This window comes from Papio anubis, chromosome 9, assembly GCF_008728515.1.
Source record: "Papio anubis isolate 15944 chromosome 9, Panubis1.0, whole genome shotgun sequence".
NCBI classification, from domain to species: domain Eukaryota; kingdom Metazoa; phylum Chordata; class Mammalia; order Primates; family Cercopithecidae; genus Papio; species Papio anubis.
Genome location: NC_044984.1, coordinates 56946352 through 56966788, shown reverse-complemented (window position 1 = coordinate 56966788; position 20437 = coordinate 56946352). Strand labels below are relative to the sequence as shown.

At 34.5% G+C, this 20437-nt stretch overlaps 1 protein-coding gene across 12 annotated transcripts in view; it reads right to left on the bottom strand.

The window, feature by feature from the left end:
* Nucleotides 1–1960: 1960 nt before the first annotated feature.
* Nucleotides 1961–20437, bottom strand: part of USP15 (ubiquitin specific peptidase 15) — a 152766-nt gene continuing 134289 nt past the window's right edge. For 7 of the 12 annotated variants that reach the window (XM_021922547.2, XM_021922545.2, XM_009181116.4 and 4 more), the window contains 11 exons: nt 18526–18609; nt 18341–18435; nt 18051–18242; nt 17063–17178; nt 16613–16885; nt 16155–16225; nt 15657–15772; nt 14853–15002; nt 11666–11769; nt 6804–6892; nt 1961–3901 (listed from right to left, as the gene is read on the bottom strand). In XM_021922547.2, coding sequence (XP_021778239.1) covers nt 3719–3901; nt 6804–6892; nt 11666–11769; nt 14853–15002; nt 15657–15772; nt 16155–16225; nt 16613–16885; nt 17063–17178; nt 18051–18242; nt 18341–18435; nt 18526–18609 — 1473 coding nt within the window. In that variant the 3' untranslated portion in view covers nt 1961–3718. Of the gene's footprint in view, nt 3902–6803; nt 6893–11665; nt 11770–14852; nt 15003–15656; nt 15789–16154; nt 16226–16612; nt 16886–17062; nt 17179–18050; nt 18257–18340; nt 18436–18525; nt 18610–20437 lie in introns of those variants that run through there. The other 5 variants (XM_017945982.3, XM_003906713.5, XR_002515663.2 and 2 more) reach the window with 5 other exon arrangements.

The following is a 20437-nucleotide window of genomic DNA, read 5'->3' as shown; positions in this document are numbered from 1 at the left end:
CCCTGTCTCCAAACAAACAAATGAACGAACAGAAAGCAAAACTAAAGTAGAGTTTACAAAGTCCTGAAATTCAGGGTTGCATTTGGGAAAATGGAAAGAAGGGGACACAAGTTAGATGAAAAGGACAAGAAAAAAGTATGTCACATTGTATTTACCATTTAATTAAAATTGTAATAAAAGTATATAAATTAAATGAAATTAGTTTTTAAAACAGAATGGGTCAGTCAATATTCCAGTGGGTACTTTCTTATTCAATGCTCAAATACTGAGCTAAATATACCTTTAAAAGCGAAGTCATTAGACTTCAAGATGTCTATTCAGACCGAAGAAATCAGTGAGCGTGTAATAAAGTTTACAAAGCTCTTCCCATAAAATACATGATCTCATTTGAGCTCTCAAGAATCCTATGAGGCAGACACTATAACACAGTGAGAGGTAGTATATATCTGAGGATAGAATATTGGCTCTACCACATAGCAATTGTGTGAGCTTGGGAATATTACTTAAATGCTTTGTATCTTGGTTTCTTCATATGAAAAATGGGGATGACAACTATCCCTACCTCATAGCTGTTGTGGGATTAAATGAGAGAATGCATATAAACATTTTAATAGAGTGCCTGGTCTACAGTAAGTGCTCAATAAATGCTGGCTATTCTTATCATCATTATTCTACAGGTAAAGAAACAGACTAGGAAATATTAAGTTCAAAGTCATGATTACTAAGTGGCAAAGCTAGAAGTAGAAATTCTAGTCTAGATATATTCCCACTACCCTGTATTACCTATGAATATCTTTTTTTTTTTTTTTCTTTTTTTGAGACAGAGTCTTGCTCTGTTGCACAGGCTGGAATGCAGTGGTGTGATTTCGACTCACTGCAGCCTTGACTGCCTGGGCTCAAGCAATTCTCTCACCTCAGCCTCCTGAGTAGCTGGGAACACAAGTGTGTGCACACCTAGATAATTAAAAAATATTTGTACAGATGAGGTTCTTACTGTTACTCAGGCTGGTCTCAAACTCCCGGGCTCAAGTGATCCTTCTGCCTCAGTCTCCCAAAGTGCTGGGATTACAGGCGTGAACCACTGTGCCCAGGCCGAACACCTACTTTTAATTAGAATATGTATTATCCTTTTGCACTACTTTTTTTTTTTTTTGAGACGGAGTCTCGCTCTGTTGCCCAGACTGGAGTGCAGTGGCACGATCGTGGCTCACTGCAAGCTCTGCCTCCCGCGTTCACGTCATTCTCCTGCCTCAGCCTCCCAAGTAGAGGGGACTACAGGCGCCCGCCACCAAGCCTGGCTAATTTTTTGTATTTTCAGTAGAGACGGGGTTTCACCATGTTAGCCAGGATGGTCTCGATCTCCTGACCTCGTGATCCACCCGCCTCGGCCTCCCAAAGTGCTGAGATTACAGGCGTGAGCCACCATGCCGGGCCCCTTTTGCACTATTTTTAAAGTCTACTTTTTGCAGCTGAAAAATGACATTTAAGTTTGACGTTTCAATGGCATTATTAACATCACTTCTTTTAGTGGGAATAGAAGTTAATGACAGGCATTAAAAAGAAAGTGGTCTCTGAAGAATTAGGATGGAGACCACAATCTAGGTTTAAAAGATTTAGCTTTGACTTTTCTTTAAATCTTCAGAAAAATGGAAATATAGTCCATTAGTTGGTAGATGGCAGAAAGAATGTAAGCTCTGTGAAGTTAAGGATATGTGTTTACTGCTGTATCTCCAGACTCTAGAACAGTGACTGGTACACAAACATATGCTTAATGAATAAATATTAAAGTTGAAAAATATCAACTTTAAAATATGTCCTTAATAGTAAGATTCATTTTGCTCTGACATAATTTCCTTTCTAGTATTAACTATTTATAACTAAAAAGTCTAGCATATAGTAATCTAACCATAAAGTAGGGGATTTTTATTAAAAGATTAAGAGTAAGAAATAAAAGACTAAATAAGGCCTTGAATAGCTTTATTGAAATCTGTATAAATAAACATGCACATTTCAAATGTAAACTCAAGTGAACTCAAGTGCAGACAAAATTTTAACCTCTGTCATGCAGGAGGTTAGTTTACATTAAAAAAGAAAAAAAGAAAAAAAACCCAAAAAACAAAAAAACCCAAAGCAGCTTTTAAAATACCAGGATGATAAACCAGCTTTAATATCAAGATATAAAGCAAAGCCATGATCAACATACCTCATTTATCCTGGTCAAATGCATTTTTTTAAAACTTTTAAATGCTAACATAAATAAATAATTTACCAAAATGTGCACTCACAGAGTGAACTTTTATTTACAATACACAATTTATAATCTATTGTATTTGATTAGTTCAAGTGAAGAACATTATACTTTTTGCTTTAATAACAGTGGGACACAAAGCAATTTCTCAGGTAGTCGATATGTGAAATGTGCCCCAGCATTTAGGTTTTCTATTAAAGGCAGTATTGTATGCCAATTTACAATACATTCTTTCAACTAGATCAAAGGGAAAAAGCAGCAAATAAAAATGTTTCAAATGTTCACACATATTTTTGGCATCCTGGATCCTTGAATGTGGTGAACTAAAATCAAATTCAAGGTGTTTATGCTGTATATACTGTACAGGTTCTGACTCTGGAACATGCAAATGCCATTTCTCTTATAACAAGTTACCTTCTGAGAAAAGCTGTAAGGCTATGGTGAATTCCATCAGGAACACACAAAGAAAGTTAACAGACCTACCTTTATAGCCAATTGTCCATTAATGATTTAAAGGCCAGTATATGAAAAAAATTTCTCATTTAAGCTTGATGCAATTATTACTATGGATACAGAATACTATTAAGTCTGTCCTTATATTACAATAATTGGGAGAGCTAAAGTTGCCAAATTACCACAAAATGGGGTAGAGAAAAACAGACAGCAAAAATTTTAATTTTGGACCAACACCCAATTAAAGATATGCATTTTAAAGCAAAAAATGTTTCTGAATGTCTGAAGAATAGATCCCAATAGCAGTAAATAATACTTACATGTAACTGAAAAATGACTTTAGATGGAGTATGAAATCTAGAACCTGTTTCCACAGTGGCAGTAAAATGAATATAATATTCTGGATTTTTAATGGTACTACAAAAGGAAATAGCTTTTCCAAGGTTGTTTCTCGTATCATGATTTGGTTTTTTAATAGGCCCACATTGATTACCGGGATAAATTTGAAACTGTGGTTTTTGAAGAATGCTGCCGCAGTATTTATGCCACATTGATACTGCAGCTAAATATCATAGTAGTATGTATGGCAGCCTAATGCACATGAACTAGATTATCCAAAAACTAAGTTCAGCCATAGTTTTCTTGCAGTATTATTAGAGCAAAATAAAGGACCAACATCCACAAATTTAACATTTGTCATCAACTCACATCCAAAAAATTAAAGGAAACATAATTAATCAAAACAGCAGCAAACTTAAAAGGGATTTATTTGTGATTTCCTATATATATTTAGCTTGTAAATACAAGACTGTAAATGTATTAAGAGACAATTTCTGTTAAAGTTTTCATTGTGTTTCACTTCAAGTACTGCACAAGTTAAAATCTGATAAAGGATTTACATTCGGTTATCTGAAACTCCCCATCTCAGACTTTTGTTTTAATGTGGTGGGTAACTTCATCATTTCCATAGATACCACCAGCAGGAAAGTCTCTCTTTTATGGCTTCTAGGACTTTCATTAGTTAGTGTGCATACAGTTTTCATTTTCTATATCATTGTCATTATCATTGCTATCTTCATCACTTTCTAATGGGATGCCAGTGGCAGCTGAAGCACCTTTAGTTTCTCGGTCAAGAGGAAAAAAGCCAGTTCCACTGAAAGTGTCTTGCCTCTGGTAGAAGAGTACATATGCTGCTTTGGACTGTCAAAACAAAGGATGTTAAAATGGTTATGATTCTCAAATATCACATTAAACACATTATGAATATTTAGGTGGTCACCAATTTTGGTGAGAGGGCATAAATCAAATAGAAAAACCATGCATGGTCAAATGGAAGTTACCAAAATTCATTAAATAGAAGACAATTTCTAATAAAGGAAGAATGGTCGTTAGAATTACAAATTTTTATGTGCTTCTAAATTATTTGGACCAAGAAATAAATGCAACTGTATCACAGATTAACCTAGTTACTCTAATGTAAAATAGAATTCTACGCTTTCTTTCCTGTCATCTCTTAAGGAAAAGGTAAATTCCTTCCTTCTAATACTAGTCACTTCATCCCATGTTTGCTGTAGAGTCCACCTTTTCCTACCATCTTAAAGATACTGTTCCATCAATGATCACTGTGTATCTTTAATGAGTCCTTATCCACTGGACTTTTCTCTTTCGCCTTAACAAATACCTAAGGTTTTTCCTATCTATAAGTCCCTCTCCATTCTACTTCCCCTTCTAGCTGCCATATACCTCCTCTCTTCCTCTTCCTCACAGTCAGGATGATAAACAGAATAGTCAATACTCATCATTCACTCTCATGCACACTTCTCAACTCAAAGTAATCTAGCTTTTCCCCAAACCATCCTAGTAAAATGGCTTTCAGTAGGGTCAATAACCTAATAAACAACTGAAATGGGTGCCCTTTTCAGTTCTTTTGGTCAATCTCTCACTATTTAATTTAATTTAATGCTTCACTATTTCTTTTCCTATCAACAAAACAATTTTTTGCTTCTGTGACAACACTACTCAGATCTCCTACTATCTCTTTGGCTTCTTCTCAGACTCTTCTGTGGACTCATTAAATCCTGACCTTTAAACATACTATGTTCTATCCTCAGCCTACCATTGTCTCAACCTGTATCCTCTCACTAGATGACTCATTTAAACCTATGGCTTCAACTGCTGCCTAAGGCTGACAACTCAAATGTATAACCTAAATCAGTTCTCACCCCTGAACTCCAGTCTTATTAGTCCAACAACCTAATGGAAATTTCCACACAGTTATCATACAGGCATCTCAAACTTCAACAGCAACTATTCTTCCTATATTCCCAATCTTGGTGAATGGTGAAGTAAAAGTCGTCTTAAACTTCTCCTTCTCTGGATCTCTACATCTATTACCTTTATTATATCTTTTATCAAGTTATATTAATTCTATCCAGTAAATATCTCATAAATCCATTCTTCCCTTGTTTATATTGTTCTAACTACTATTTTAATTGCTTAAATTATGTGACAGCCTCCTGTATGGCTTTTCTGTTTCTTTATTCAGCGTCTCCAATCTATCTTCTATGATGTTCTCAGAGAAATGTGAAGACACAAACTGAACAATGTTATTCTCTTGCTTCACAATCTAATGGCTTCTCATAGTCTGTAAGAAAATGTCTAAACAACTAGAATGCCACTTTTCTTGATCTAAGCGCTAAATTTATCTCCAGCCTAATTTCTTCCCCATGTCCCTTTAAGAGCTTTTCCTTTCAGTCACATCCAATTATGTGCTGTTCCCTTAAAATATCATGCTTTGTCATGCCTCCTTGTTTTTGTAGATACAGTTTTCTTTGCTTAGAACACCTTTTGTTTAATTTACTCTTATTTTTACTAGCAGACGAGGTCAGACATCATCTTTACCACAAGAACTTCCCTGTACTGGTATTATCCCCTCAAACCCTAAATCTGAGTTGAGACAGAAGTTCCCTTTCTAAGTGGCCATAGTAAGGTATTTAATAGTACTTATTATGCTGTAATTGTTAATTTACTTCTCTGTCTTCTTTAGTTTATAAATCAGAGATAGCTACCTTTTAAGCTCTGGAATGAGTGACAACTGTCTTTTTAACTCTGTTTAGAATGGAGTCTTTTGTGTATCTCTCTCTCTCTATCGTATTCAATTTGTTGACTAAATGAAGAATCATCATTGTTAAAATGCATGGCAACATCAAATTCGTAAATTATATATAAACAAGATAACTGTTTATTTGAAGCCAAGATTAGGGCAGTGTTGTTAACAAGACTGATGAGGAGGTGGGCAATTTGAGAATGTCTGGACTGAGAGATTAAGGAGGAGAACAGAATTGAATTTCTTTTGCAGAAAAAAAGAAATTAGGAGCTTAAGTATAAACAAAAAATGTGGTTAATTAAAACACAATTTAAGAAATATTTATAGTATTCAAGTCTCTCTGTCATAGATACGGGGAGATAAATGACAGCATATATACATATATATGTATGCATCTGTGTGTACACAAACCCATACTGAGAGAGTCAGCGGTGGATGATAAACTGATGCAAGTGTGAACAGATGGAACTTCCTCATTTTTTTACTATTCAGAAAATATCAAAGTAGTAAGTACACAAGTATTAATCCTTTATAAATCTTTAATTTGTTTTATCTAATTATGTCATTTTGAGTTTAAATACCTAATTTTCATAAGGCAAGATAAGACTTTAAAGATCACAGATACGGTAAGGTACTTCAAGGATTTTTTTTCTCTTGTTTAAACATCCTGGCTTTAAGTAGTCAATGTCTAGAAAGTTAAGAGCTGAATCTACTTTCCAAAGCAAAACTTAATTATTTTTATTAGAAACTCCATGCTGAAAACTACCAAAAATTTTTTCACCTTGCAATTTATGCTTTTGTTAGTGGGAAAATTTAGAAGACAAATTTCCATTTAGGGGACAATTTGACATTTCTTTAAATAAGAGTCAGTCTCTTTTAGCTACTCAAGCTACTAGAATATAAATTACAGTGTTCCATGAGCCCCTTTTATTAATTTATATTCACTCCTTAAGGCAGTGAATCCCATAGTTTTCAGGAAATATAAGACAAACTTACCACAATTTGGTCTTCAGATGCAGTGGAGACACTACTGTCATCAAAATAGTACCATTTTCCATCATCTTTATTTTTTGCAAAAGCAGTATCTAATGAAAAAAATATAATCACTGTGACAAAAATGATCTTGGTTTTCTGGGGAACTCCTCAAAACTCTATAATCATCTATATAAGGAATATCTACTAAAACTGCCTGATAATCATCTATGAGGCTTATTTATTACACATTCAATTGATTCAAATGATTTCTAATTTCCGCAATTAGATACCTAAAATAATTTTCATATAAGTTGAAACATTCTTTTTTCATCTCAGGAAAAAACATTATTTTTAAATTCACAGAATAACACTAATGATAATAAATGGTACTTAACATTCATGTAGTGCTTATTGTGTACCAGGCATAGTGTTATGCACTTTACATGTATTGTCTCATAAAGAAGGTATTATCATTACAATTCTCCCCACCTTAGAGACAGGAAATTAAGACATCAAAAGAAGGATAATTTACTCAAGGTAGTATACTGTTAGCTAGCAGTTAGGATTTAAACCTAGATCTGTTTCTGACTTCATAGTTTGAAATTTCAACTATTATTAAATTTTCTATAACAATTTCTTTTCTGATACCTCTACTCATTATGCTATAGTGTTTTTTTTTTTTTTTTTTTTTTTTTTTTTTTTTTTTAAACACCAGAATCTCTTTTAGTCTTTAACAAAAGTATAGTCGGTCCTGTGCATACATGGGTTCTGCATCCCTGAACCCAACCAACCACAGATCAAAAATATTTGAGAAAAAAAAAAATTCCACAAAGTCCTGAAGAGTAAAACTTGAATTTACCATGTGCTGAGTACTATGCTACATTCATGTGAATGAAGTGATGTGCAGGCATTGTATTAGGTATTACAAATAATCTATACATACAAGTATATGAGAGGATGTGGGTAGGTTATATGCAAATACTACAATATTTTATATAAGGAACTTGAACATCTGTGGTATCCACTGATACAAAGGATTGACTCTACACAGCAAGAAAAAGGCTAAAAGTGATTCATTAATCCACAAAATTTTTAAAGATCTGCTTTAAGTTAAAAAAATGCCCCTTTTCCCATCCCATGCCTTGTATAAACTACTCAATAACTGAAGAAATAAAGCTGCACAATGTTTCCAAAATAATTATATGTGGTCATTGCTTCTAAAAAGTGACACTTTGTAGGGTATGGCTTCTAAATAATTCTTCCCATCCTAAAGTAAATATTATTATTCTTCTCATTTGTATGTAAACAAAAATTGAGGTATTATCCTTAATATGGCTGAAATCAAAGGGCAATATTCTCTTTCTATTAAGTTACCTGTTTAGATGATGTTCAGAGGGAATGACAATACTTTGAAAGTAAGGTAAGCATTATCTTTGGTGAACCTCCACTGGTGGCCAGAAGATAATTCAAAAGACAAGCCGATCAACCAACCAGCCAACTAACCAATCAATCACAATAAAATAACGGTTTAAATTCTAAGTTGTTTGGTTAATGATTTTACTGAGTACCTAGCAGGTGGAAGAAATGTTTCATATTCTACCTGGTGTTGGTTCCCTCTCTTCAAAAGTCAACCATGGAGAGAAACCGTAGAAGCAGAGGAAAGTTAGAGTCAAAGGAACTAACAACAACAACAAAAAATTGAGAACCCTGTTCTCAATATATGAACTCAATAATATTTCTGTGTGCATTCAAGATGGCTGCAGAATGCGACAGAATGGATGGAGACAGAAATGAGAAAACAATCTAGAAGAAAGCTTTTAAATTTCATGCTTCAATTTTTGTCACAGAAATCAGCAATACTTAGGCTAACTGAATCAGAGTCTTATTGCTGTTTGAAAGTCCTGTTGGGCTAACAAAATATTTGACAACTAATATGACTGTACCCCATGCAGCTGGTTAAAAATCAGCCTTGGTGAGGAGTGGAATGAAACAGCAGTGGGCTGAACACTTTGAGCACACTTTTCTCTGTTTTCTCTCCTTCCAGCTACAAAGGACCTCTGCTAAGCTGTTGCTGTGCATGCTGTATTGTTTCTTGACCTGTATCCTTTCTTAAATCTAAGTAAACCTGGTGCTGGGTGAAGCCTTTTGTGTGCTGTGAGTTCGTTGATCTCAACCCAAGACCAGCGCAGAGCAGATGCTGCCCTTAGGTCTGTGTGATCTGTAAGAGACACACTCAACACAAAGGCACAGAGTTTGTAAATTAAATGATATCAAGAAGAAAGCTAGAGTAACACTTGTAATACCTGAGAAAAAGAAAAAAGGGGCAAAGAATGTCAAATCCCGGTGTTAAAAGGAACAACATAGAAAGAAGAGCTACCCATTATGAACATAAGTATAACTATGCAAAATATTAACAACTAATAAAACTGTTGGGAGAAGCAGGTCAATCAACACTTTAGTAGGAGTCCTGACAAATTCCTCTCAGGAATAAAATGAACATAAAAAATAACCAGGGATAGTAATGGTTTGAATACAGTGATAAGCTTAAAATATCAGAGATATAAAGAACTCTGTATTTAAATGGGGAATGTATACATTTTTTCAAGCATACAAACATTTAAGGAACAGACCATGTACTAAGACATGTTGGAACTTTCAGACTCCTAAAGATTAATGTAGACGATGCTCTCAACTGCTATGTAATAAAAGAATGAAGTGACAAACTCTATATTTGAAAACTAAGCATATGATTAAATGACATTGTGCTAATTAGGAAATCATAAAGGAATGAAAATCTGAAGCACAGCTAAAGCAGTACTTAGCAGAAATTTATAGCCTTTTAATTAGCCTTCAATATAGGAGAAACAATGAAAAGCAAAAAGCTAAGCATTCAATTCAAGAAGTTGCAAGAAGAGTAACATAGAAACCCAAAGTAACAAGAGGAACCATATAATGAAAGGAAGGGAAGAAATCAATTAGATAGAATAAATACATACAAGCCAGGTGTGGTGGTGTGCACCTGTAGTCCCAGCCACTCAGAAGGCTGAGGTAGGAGGATCTCTTGAGCCCAGGAGTTCAAGACCAGCCTGGGCACCATGGTGAAACCCCACTGCTACTAAAAATACAAAAAAATTAGCTGGGTGTGGTGGCATGTGCCTGTAGTCCCAGCTACTTGGGAGGCAAAGGTGGTAGGATCACTTGAATCCAGGAGGTAGAGGTTGCAGTGAGCCAAGATCGTGCAACTGTACTCCAGCCTGGTGACAGAGAGAGACCTGGTCTAAAAAAAAATGTATAGATAAGATAAAATATAATAATTATAAAAAGTATAAACACATACAATAACAAAAATAAAAATTTAATAAGATGAAAAGCTAATTCTTTGAAAAGACTAATAAGATAGAAATCTCAGAAGACCGATACTTTTTTTTTCTTTTTTGAGACAGTCTTGCTGTTGCCAGGTCAGAGTGCAATGGTGTGATCTCGGCTTACTGCAACCTCCGGCTCCCCGGTTCAAGCGATTCTCCTACCTCAGCCTCCCGAGTAGCTGGGATTACAGGCACGCACCACCACACCCAGCTAATTTTTGTATTTTCAGTAGAGACGGGGTTTCACCACGTTTGCCAGGATGCTCTTGATCTCCTGACCTCGTGATTCACCCACCTCCACTTCCCAAAGTGCTGGGATCACAGGCATGAGCCACTGTGCCTGGCCAAGAAGAATTGATTTAAAAAAAAAAAAAGAGAGAGAAAAAGAATGAAAATAGGATAAAAACAGTGTGATATAAGCATTACAAACAGCAATTCTTAAATAAAATGAAAAACCTCAATGAAAGGGATACATTTTTAGAAACAGAGAGAACATCAAAATATACACAAAAGGAAAAAGAAAACTGAATAGACCAATAGGCATGACATAAATAAAAACAGTATGTCTGTAAAGCCTAAATGGCTTTACGGGTTAATTCTACTAGACTTTGATGAACAGTTAATTCCTATATTGTACTAGATGTTCCAAAAACCAGAAAAAGGATAAAGCATCTCAGCTTGTTTTATGACTCTTTTATTCCAAACTAAGATAATGAAAATATAAAACACTTACAAAACCATTTCACTTATGAATGAAATTGTAACAACCCTAAATAAGTTTGACTAAATCCAACTGTGTATCAAAAAATATACAATGATAAGTAAGATATATCCAAGGAATGTAAATATCATTCAACAGAAAAATGAACTGCTTGCAGAGTTTCGAGTGTTAGAGCCATCCTGGGGGGCAATCTGGTAACATTTACTCACTTAAACTCAGCAATTTCACTTTTGGGTATGCAGCCTAAATAAATTCTTACATAGGATACCATAAACAATGGTTTATCAGTCTTACAGTGGTAGAAAGTGAAAGGCAATTTAGATGTCCATCATGAGGTAAGTGGAGAGAGAAAATATGGTAGATGTAAATTATAAGCAGTGAGAAACAACTGACTAAATGGACACAAAGTAACACAGATAAGTCTTAATAAGTGTTGAGATCTAGTGAGATCTATAGCACAGTACCAATTAAATGAATAAATCTTAATGATTTATAAGAGTATCTGCATCAAACATGTTAGAAAGCAAAGGGGAAGGAGAATGTGGAGGGAAATGCACTCTAAATGGGACAACATTCCCTCCTGGGCCTTGAACTGAGGAGTATGATGAACTCAATTCTCTATACCCTATGTGAAAAAAAAATGTTCAAAAGCTGACTCATTCATTAATCAATACTGAACTACTATATGCAAGACACATCTGATATTTTATCCTTAAGAAGCAATAAATATCTTAAAGAAAAAAGTCTGGAGTTCTTCAAACACCACGATTGGGTAAAAAGGCAAACTGTCAACTTACAGTGTCCTCCTCCCATCCCTCCATAGTGGTTGGAAACAGCAATCAAATTATAGCGGCAAGGACCTGCATTTGGATTAATTAAGAATTCCGACATATCCAAGTCACTGTTTAAAAAAGAAACCAAGTTAATTTTTATGTTGTCCCTAAATGCAATGAATTCTATTCCCTTCTGCCATTGTTGTTTGACATATATATATATATATATGTATATATATCTCTCTCTCACTAAAGAAATTATGAGTCAAATAACTTACAAAACAAATCATACATGTACCTCTGAGATATTAATGTTTTGGCAAATATTTGTTTATGGGTTGAAAATTTTAAAATGCTTCATTGAGGATACTGAAGAGATATCTGCACTCTCATGTTTGTTGCAGCAATGTTTGCAACAGCTAAGATTTAGAAACAATCAAATCTTGTTGATTTGATGAAACTATGTGTTGCAATGTTGATGGAACTAAGTGTCTATCAACAGATAAATGGCTAAAGAAAATCTAGTACATATACACAATGAAGTACTATTCAGCTATAAAAAAGAATGAGATCCTGCCATTTCCAACAACATAGATGGAACTGGAGATTACGTTAAATGAAATAAGCCAGGCACAGAAAGACAACAGCCCATGTTCTCATTTGTGGGATCTCAAAATCGAAAGAATTGAACTCATGGACAGTGAGAGTAGAAGGATGGTTACTAGAGGATGGCAAGGGTGGTGGGAAGGTAGGGGAGAGGTGGGGTGGGGATGGTTAATGAATTAAAAAAAAAACGAATGAATAAAACATACTATTTGATCACACAACAGGGTGACTATAGTATTAACTTAATTATACATTTTAAAATAACTAAGCGTGTGATTGGATTGTAACACAAAGGATAAATGCTTGAGAGGATGGATACCCCATTCTCCATAATGTGACTATTTCACATTCCATCAAAACATCTCATGTACCCCACAAATATATACACCTACTATGTACCCATAAAAATTAAAAAATAAAAAAAATAAAAATGTTGAATGTTGTCATTTAGATTAACGTTTTTATGCTAACACATTTAACTCTCAGTATACCAGGAAAAACAGTCATCGCTATTGACCATCTGGGTCCAGTAGATCTTCATTTTAAAGTCAATTTTAGAAAGTACTTTATGGGCAGGGTCGGAGATTAAAAAAAAAAAGAGGAAGTGACTTATGTGAAGAAAAATATAGGAATAGTGAAAACAACTTTCTTAGAAGTTTTAAAAAATATTAATATATCAAACCCTAATTTTATTCTACATTTGCTGTCTTTGATGACCTATATACCTGAAATGGGCAACATCCCTTGAATGTGACTGACTAATCATAATCTATCATTCAAGAACCTGGAAAATGGCTATCTTGTAAATAGCTTATTATTATTTCTGGTTGTTCTTCTTGTATCTGCATCATTAAAAAACAATAATGATTCTAAATTTTAAATACATCTCTAATAGATTCTAGTTTGTCATTACTTCTGATTCTTTATTTTTTTTTTTGAGACGGAGTCTCGCTCTGTCACTAGGTAGGCTGGAGTGCAGTGGCGCGATCTCAGCTCACTGCAATCTCCACCTCCCGGGTTCAAGCGATTTTCCTTCCTCAGCCTCCCGAGTAGCTGGGACTACAGGCACGTGCCACCACGCCTGGCTAATTTTTTTGTATTTTGGTAGGGATGGGGTTTCACCATGTTGGCTAGGATGGTTTTGATCTCCTGACCTCGTGATCTGTCCACCTCGGTCTCCCATAGTGCTGGGATTACAGGCGTGAGCCACTGTGCCCAGCCCTGATTCTTTTTCTTATACTTACATTGCCAAATGCTATATTCTTGAAAACTTATAGCTCACTATTTTGTTAAAGAGAAAATGATCTTTTTTTCACTCAATAATTACAAATAATTTTAAATTTATAACCACCAATTATATTGAGTAATCCAATGAATATTTTATGTAATCTATTTCCTTCTAGTTACCTTTGTAGATACACCTGCCTTTAGCAATTGTCCACTTACTAACTGTATCAAGTACATTTTGGTGCACAAATATCACAGAATATGAAATAATACCACTGAAAGTTTTTTTTGCAAAATGGGACAGTACTAAGTTCTTGTACAAAATATTGTGTGATGCAGTCCTTCCTATTGAATGACTAAGTGATTGGGAATACAATGTTTCCTTTTTGTCATTCTGAATTCTCAACTGTTCAGTAAAAGCAGGGGAAGAAAAAAAGAGAGATAAAGCATGAAGATGTATACAGACTTCTTTGTACTTCTTTACAGACAAGATCAGGGTGCGTTCAAGGTGGTATGGCCATAGATGTATCTTTTTACAAATATGATGTCATATAATGGCAATAGGAAAACTGAAGGATGATGTAATAGGGATGATTTATTTCACTACGGTGTTATCGTTCTAAGCAATTCCATTATTCTGTTTTATTTTAGTCTTTTTGAAAACAGCATATTTAGGGCTGGGCGTGGTGGCTCATGCCTGTAATTCCAGCACTTTGGGAGGTCAAGGCGGGCGGATCACTTGAGGTCAGGAGTTTGAGACCAGCCTGGTCAATATGGTGAAACCTTGTCTGTACTAAAAATACAAAAATTAGCTGGGCATGGTGGCAGGTGGCTGTAATCCCAGCTACTTGGGAGGCTGAGGCAGGAGAATCACTTGAATCCAGGAGGTGGAGGTTGCAGTGAGCCGAGATTGTGCCATTGCACTCCAGCCTGGGCAACAGAGTGAGACTCTGTCTCAAAAAACAAACAAACAAACAAACAAACAAAAAAAACCACCAAGAAAACCCAACATTTTTAGGAGTAAGTGATGAGTAATGATGAAATAATTCCTAGATAAACAAAATTACTAAGTACCATAAAGTATCTTAGATTTATAAATGAGACCAATTAACCCATAGGTAATATAACACAGAAGGAGTTTTATTGTTTTTAGTTTTTAAAAGTATATTTCCTCTTTGGTCTTTGGAAAATCTCTAAGAAAAAATAAAAATTTTGAAACACTGATCCTTATAAATTGTTAGAACTACTCAAAAACAAACTTGAAAGCTGAAATTGGGTACAATGGCACCTGATATTTACTAAAGGATAATAACAAAAAGCATCAAGTAAGTTTGAAAGAAGAGTTGCTCAATACTTATAAAATACAATTAAAGCTTACTTGATAGGGAAATCAACTAAGGTATCCAACTTGTCTCTCATGTATCGACTGTAAGAAAATCGCTTGAGATGTACTACAAGTACTGGAGGCAAGGACCATAAATCCAATTTCTTTGTGGCTTGCTGATGTTCTTTACAATTCGGACAATACCTAAGAATAAAGAGAAGTATTTAAAGCTTGATAGAGGTACAAACAACCCCCATTAATGAAAATAACAAAAAATGTTTGGAAAGTTCTACATTTATTCAGTGGGCAATTATCGTATGCCTAATATGTACCAGGTTGAAAGCAACTCTTGTTATTTTTATTTTCAACACATTTTCCAAAAAGGTTAAACCATTATAAATTAATATACAAACAAATATTTAAAGACATAATGAGGGCTAGATTATTTCTCTTTTAGTATGCAAAAAAGACATCTGTGCTGGAAGATAGGTATTAGAAAATCTCAAAACTGGGCTCTAATGGAATAACATCACAAAATATATCACTACACTTTTCCTAAAAAGCTTCTCTCAAAATGATTACATAGCTAAAATTTCTTGGAAAACAAGTAACTAAAATGAATTATTAATAGTATAATGGCTATTAGGAAAAACACAGTAATAAAATTAAGGCAACACTGTAACAGTATTTTTTAAGACATTCCTATCCCTCTTAAAAGGCTACCACTTATATAAAGAATCCTTTACTATTTAAAACATCAAAGAGAATTTAGTAATTACTTTTTCAAGTTAATGTGGCACGTATCTCAGAATAAACCCTTAAAGAAAACAAAAACAATTATTTAATTTTGTCTCTTACCAGGGATCTTCAGCACCTAGCTTTTCTTTTGTTGTAAAAAGTTCAATGCAATCTTTTAATTTCACAAAGGGTTTTTTAGGAGGTTTATACTCCACACTTTCATGTTTTTCAAAGTCCTAAAGAGAAGTATTTCTTGAGTTAAGAGAACAAATGAAACAAAACTCATTTTAGTGGTACCATCTTACTATGAATAATAATGAAAACTCCTAAACTTTCTCAAAAGAATCATAAAGCTTATTTCAGTTGAGATTTATATCATACTTCTAAATAATTCCTGTACACTCCTATATGGATGAGCAAAACATGTTCAAAATGAACTCTGAACCTTTGGAAAAAAAAGGTATTTTTGCAAAGACTTTCTTTTCTAGTTCATGACCAATTTTTTACTGGCAAAATGAACATTTGGTGGAAGCAAAGAATGTAACACAACAGTATGATTATCTCTGGTAATCACATAAAGTAAATCAAGGAAAGGTAAATGAGTGAGTGATGACTTACCTCAGCAGCATTTTCATCAAAATATCGTTTTTTCAAATCAGGATCCCAATCCAAAGCAAGAAAAGATCTTTCTAAGGTGGAAAACATATTTTTTCTTTAAAACTTAATATGTCTTAGTATTAAAGTATATTTTAATGTTAGGATATACACTAGAATAAATAAATAGCAATCTTTTCTACTTGTACAGGTGATTAGGGCAAATAGCAGTTTCCAAGCCATTGAAATAATTTAAGAGTTTAAAAAAAGATAGAAAACTTAAGCATGAATTCAATCTCCATTTATGAAACACAGACACACATTTTAGTCTACTTAGATATTAAGTCCTTTCATATAAAATTTGAGATAGAAAAGTAAATGGTGTATTTCTTGACAGGGCTGAATTTCATGGTTTTCACCTAAAAAACAAAAAAACATGCTCTGCTTGTTTAATGTTCAAGCCATTTTTCACAAATACTTACCATCTAGCCTAAGCTGCCTATCATCAAATCTTATATGCCTGGTATCATCTTTGATGTAGTTGATATCAGTATTGCCTAAGTTGTTGAACTGGAATGTAAACAATCGTTTTTTGTGTCCCGTGAGTTGACCTTTGCAAGTGTCCTCAGTACATAATCCATTTTCAGAATCATTATCTCCTCCAACTGAATCTTCAGACTGACTGTTTTCATTCTCTGAGGGAAGTTCTTGATCCTGGCTGGATTCATCATCTGGCTCATCTGTTTCCATTTCACCTAATTTTAGATATTAGAGAACTTTAAATAAACTCAATGTTATATTTTTAAATTATTAATATTATTAGTCGTAGGTTTGCAGGTATTTTTTAGCTCTTTAATTCCCATTTTCTTAACTTTCTCTCTGAAGCAATTATTTAAGTGAAACATTTTTATAATTTAACAGAAAAGTCTTACTTGGTGAGCCTTCTTCATGTATGCCATTTGGGCCATTCCCATTAATATTTTGGTCCTTACAGCAGTGTAGGGATCCTTCAGTTTCTTCAGTTTCAGTAGATATTTTGACATATCGGCTTAAGTAAAATCAGAAATCAAACAAGTTCAGTACTACAAAGATAAAAACTTTAAAAATGTTTTCATTCTATCAGTAAAACAAAACTTTTTAATGTAGTAACAGTGGTCACTTAGTAGATTCAAGGTTAAAATCAAACTTACAGTACCATACATATAACTGACTAATAATTTGTTTTGCTCCTCTTTATAAAAATAATTAATACGTTACCTTTTAGGTTAAATGTTAAATATTTGTTGCAAATAATTTCTCAACTTATCCTCATTTAGATGGTATATATTGTTGCTAAAAACACTTATTTTTGTATAATGTGATCTTTACATATGGGTTATGAAACCATAATAATTAGATATGCAAGAAAGAATACTAAATATATCAGCTTTCAAAGATAAAAGGGATCAAATGACATTCTTGATAACTTTATAATTCAAATAAGGGGATTTAGGAAGGCAAAAAATAGGCTGCCTTACAATACTATTAATCATGAACTGGTAATGTATATAAAGAAATGAAGCATTTGACATTTGTCATTTCACAGTGCAAACATATAGCATTTGACATTTGTTATGATTTCACAGAACAAACATGTAACACATAATTATTATAACATAAATTCCTATTTCCTTCCAACTGTAAACTTTTGGCCTAAAATTGCTACAGACTTCATGCTTCCTGGGTTTGAAATTACCTCCATAATGTGTTTTACGTGAATAAGAAAGTGGATTAGGACTATAATCTGACTATAAACAAAATTGAGACAATACAGACTTGTATAATTATATTCTGATAGTACCTTGTGTGTTTATTTTTATTAGCTATTTTATATTTTATTCCCATATTTATTTTGTCAATGTAGAATTGTTCGGCACTTACCACATTCTCAAGAGCAGGAGATTATAAAGTTTGTCTTCAGTATTGTTTCGTGGTACAGCCATAAGAAAAGGCTGACCAAAAAGTGAAGAACCAGTATGGTGGGTATAACTTGAGTGTCTGAATTTTTCTCTTAGGCAAACAGGAATAATCACGTGCTCTGTATCTTCTGTCCTATTGATGTTAATTTCAAACCTACAAGGACAAAACTGACCATAAACTCTCAAAATTTTATGTTACTTCTTTTGATTTTTTTTTCAAGTAATATTTTGCACAATGAGTTTTATACTTACACATAAATATCATCCCGTTCCATAATACTACTAAGGTTTTCATCCATAGCGAATATTCTGTGAAATCTATGATTGTATATATCAGTAACTATCATCTAAAAGGAAATAAATTTCTATTAAGCTGGTTTTACAACACTAAGAAATTAAATACCAACTTATATACTTCAACCCCAGAAACATCTTACCTTATCTGCAGGTATTCCTGACAAAGCAGACAATGCTGTACAAAGATCTAATATGTTTCCAATTTTGGGGACAACCACTTTGTACTAAAAAACAAAAAAGAATTGTAATAAATTTGTTACTTTGGAAAAAAAATTCAGTAAATGAGAGTGACCTCATGGTTGCTACCTCACATTCATTTGGCATTTGGCTCAGTGTTTGTTTCTAATCTTGCCACCATCCTGGGTCCTGGGTGACAATGTCCACATGGATAATTTGTCCTAGTCTTATCATTCCTTGGCTCCTCAATTCAAAGACATTTGCATTAATCAACCTTAGTCAACTTATTAGATCCTGTCATCACTTGAAACTGCTCCCACTTTTGCTATGTTTTTTTGTTTGTTTTTTAGAGACAGGCTCTCACTCTGTTGCCCAGGCTGGAGTACAGGGCATGATCTTGGCTCACTGCAGCCTCAACCTCCCAGGCTCAAGCCATCTTCCCAATTCAGCCTCCTGCGTAGCTAGGACTACAGGCGTGTGCCACCATGAGTGGCTAATTTTTATTTTTTAGAGACGAGGTCTCATTATGTTGCCCAGAATGGTCTCAAAATCCTGGATTCAAGTGATCCTTCTGCTTCAGTCTCCCAAAATGCTGGGATTACAGGAGTCAGCCACTGCACCCAGCCCCACTTTTACTATCTTAAACTAACAGGCTACTGTCTAACCGCTACTTCTTACTTCTGGAAATTCATTCTTCTCTCTTCTTAGCTTGCACAGAGATTTCTATTCCTTTTAACTCTGTTTTCTCCCAGTTTACCAGCTCTCTACTGTCTTCTTGCCCTTCCACCCAGGCCCTACATGCTTTATCGCGAACCTTTAACGTCTTTGTTACTCAATTCTATTCATTCCACTCTTGCTAAACTTTCTCAGAGCTGTTCATATGTGCTGGAGAAAATTTCTCAATTTTAGAGGTTGGTGTGCTACAAATTCACAGTGCCCAATCTCAACCGACCCTTTGACAGTACCCAGAAATAATTCTGCATATCACACATCTGCTTATTCTCTCATTTATCTCAGTAACTATTTAAAATCTTCATCGGACTGGGTGCAGTGGCTCACGCCTATAATCCCAACACTTTGGGAGGTCAAGGCGGGTGAATCGCTTAAGCCCAAGAAGTTCGAGACTAGCCTGGACAACATGGCAAAACCCCGTTGCTACAAAAATACAAAAAATTAGCTGGGCATGGAGGCGCACACCTGTAGTCCCAGCTACTTAAGAGTCTGAGGTGGGAGAATCCCTTGAGCCCAGGAGGCAGAGGTTGCAGTGAGCGAGAGCTGAGATCACACCGTACTGCACTCCAACTTGGGTGACAGAGCAAGACCCCGCCTCAAAAACAAACAAACAAAAAAACAAAAAAACTTCACCATTCTTTAGGCTTCCTATTTCACTACTGCTCCCTTAATATCAGCAGAATACCTATTTTACCTCAAAAACAGAAGCTACTGGGTGGGAAAATCTCCAACTTCCTGTTCTCCTACTAACTTCTTTGAATACATATAGGTACTTTTTTGTCTCTTGCAACACATGGGAAGACAGGTGTCTCTTTTCTTATTCAAGGCTAACCCTAGCATCTATGCTCTAAATCCCATGCTCTTCTGCTTTCTCTGGGACCTAAACCTAGCAATTATTCTTTCTTCCATTTTATCTTGACTCTTGCATAAGCACTGGAATATAAAGTCTCTCAAAAAACAAGCGTCCCTCATTGCTTTCCCTCTAATTATCTCCCCTTTTCCTCTATTTTATAAATAACTTTATTAATGGTATCTATATTATAATTTCCTTATCACATTTACTTCTCAACCCTCTTGCTGGCTTGTCTTCACCTCTTTATTTAACTTGTTTCCAAGGTTGCCAATACTGTTTACAACTTATCA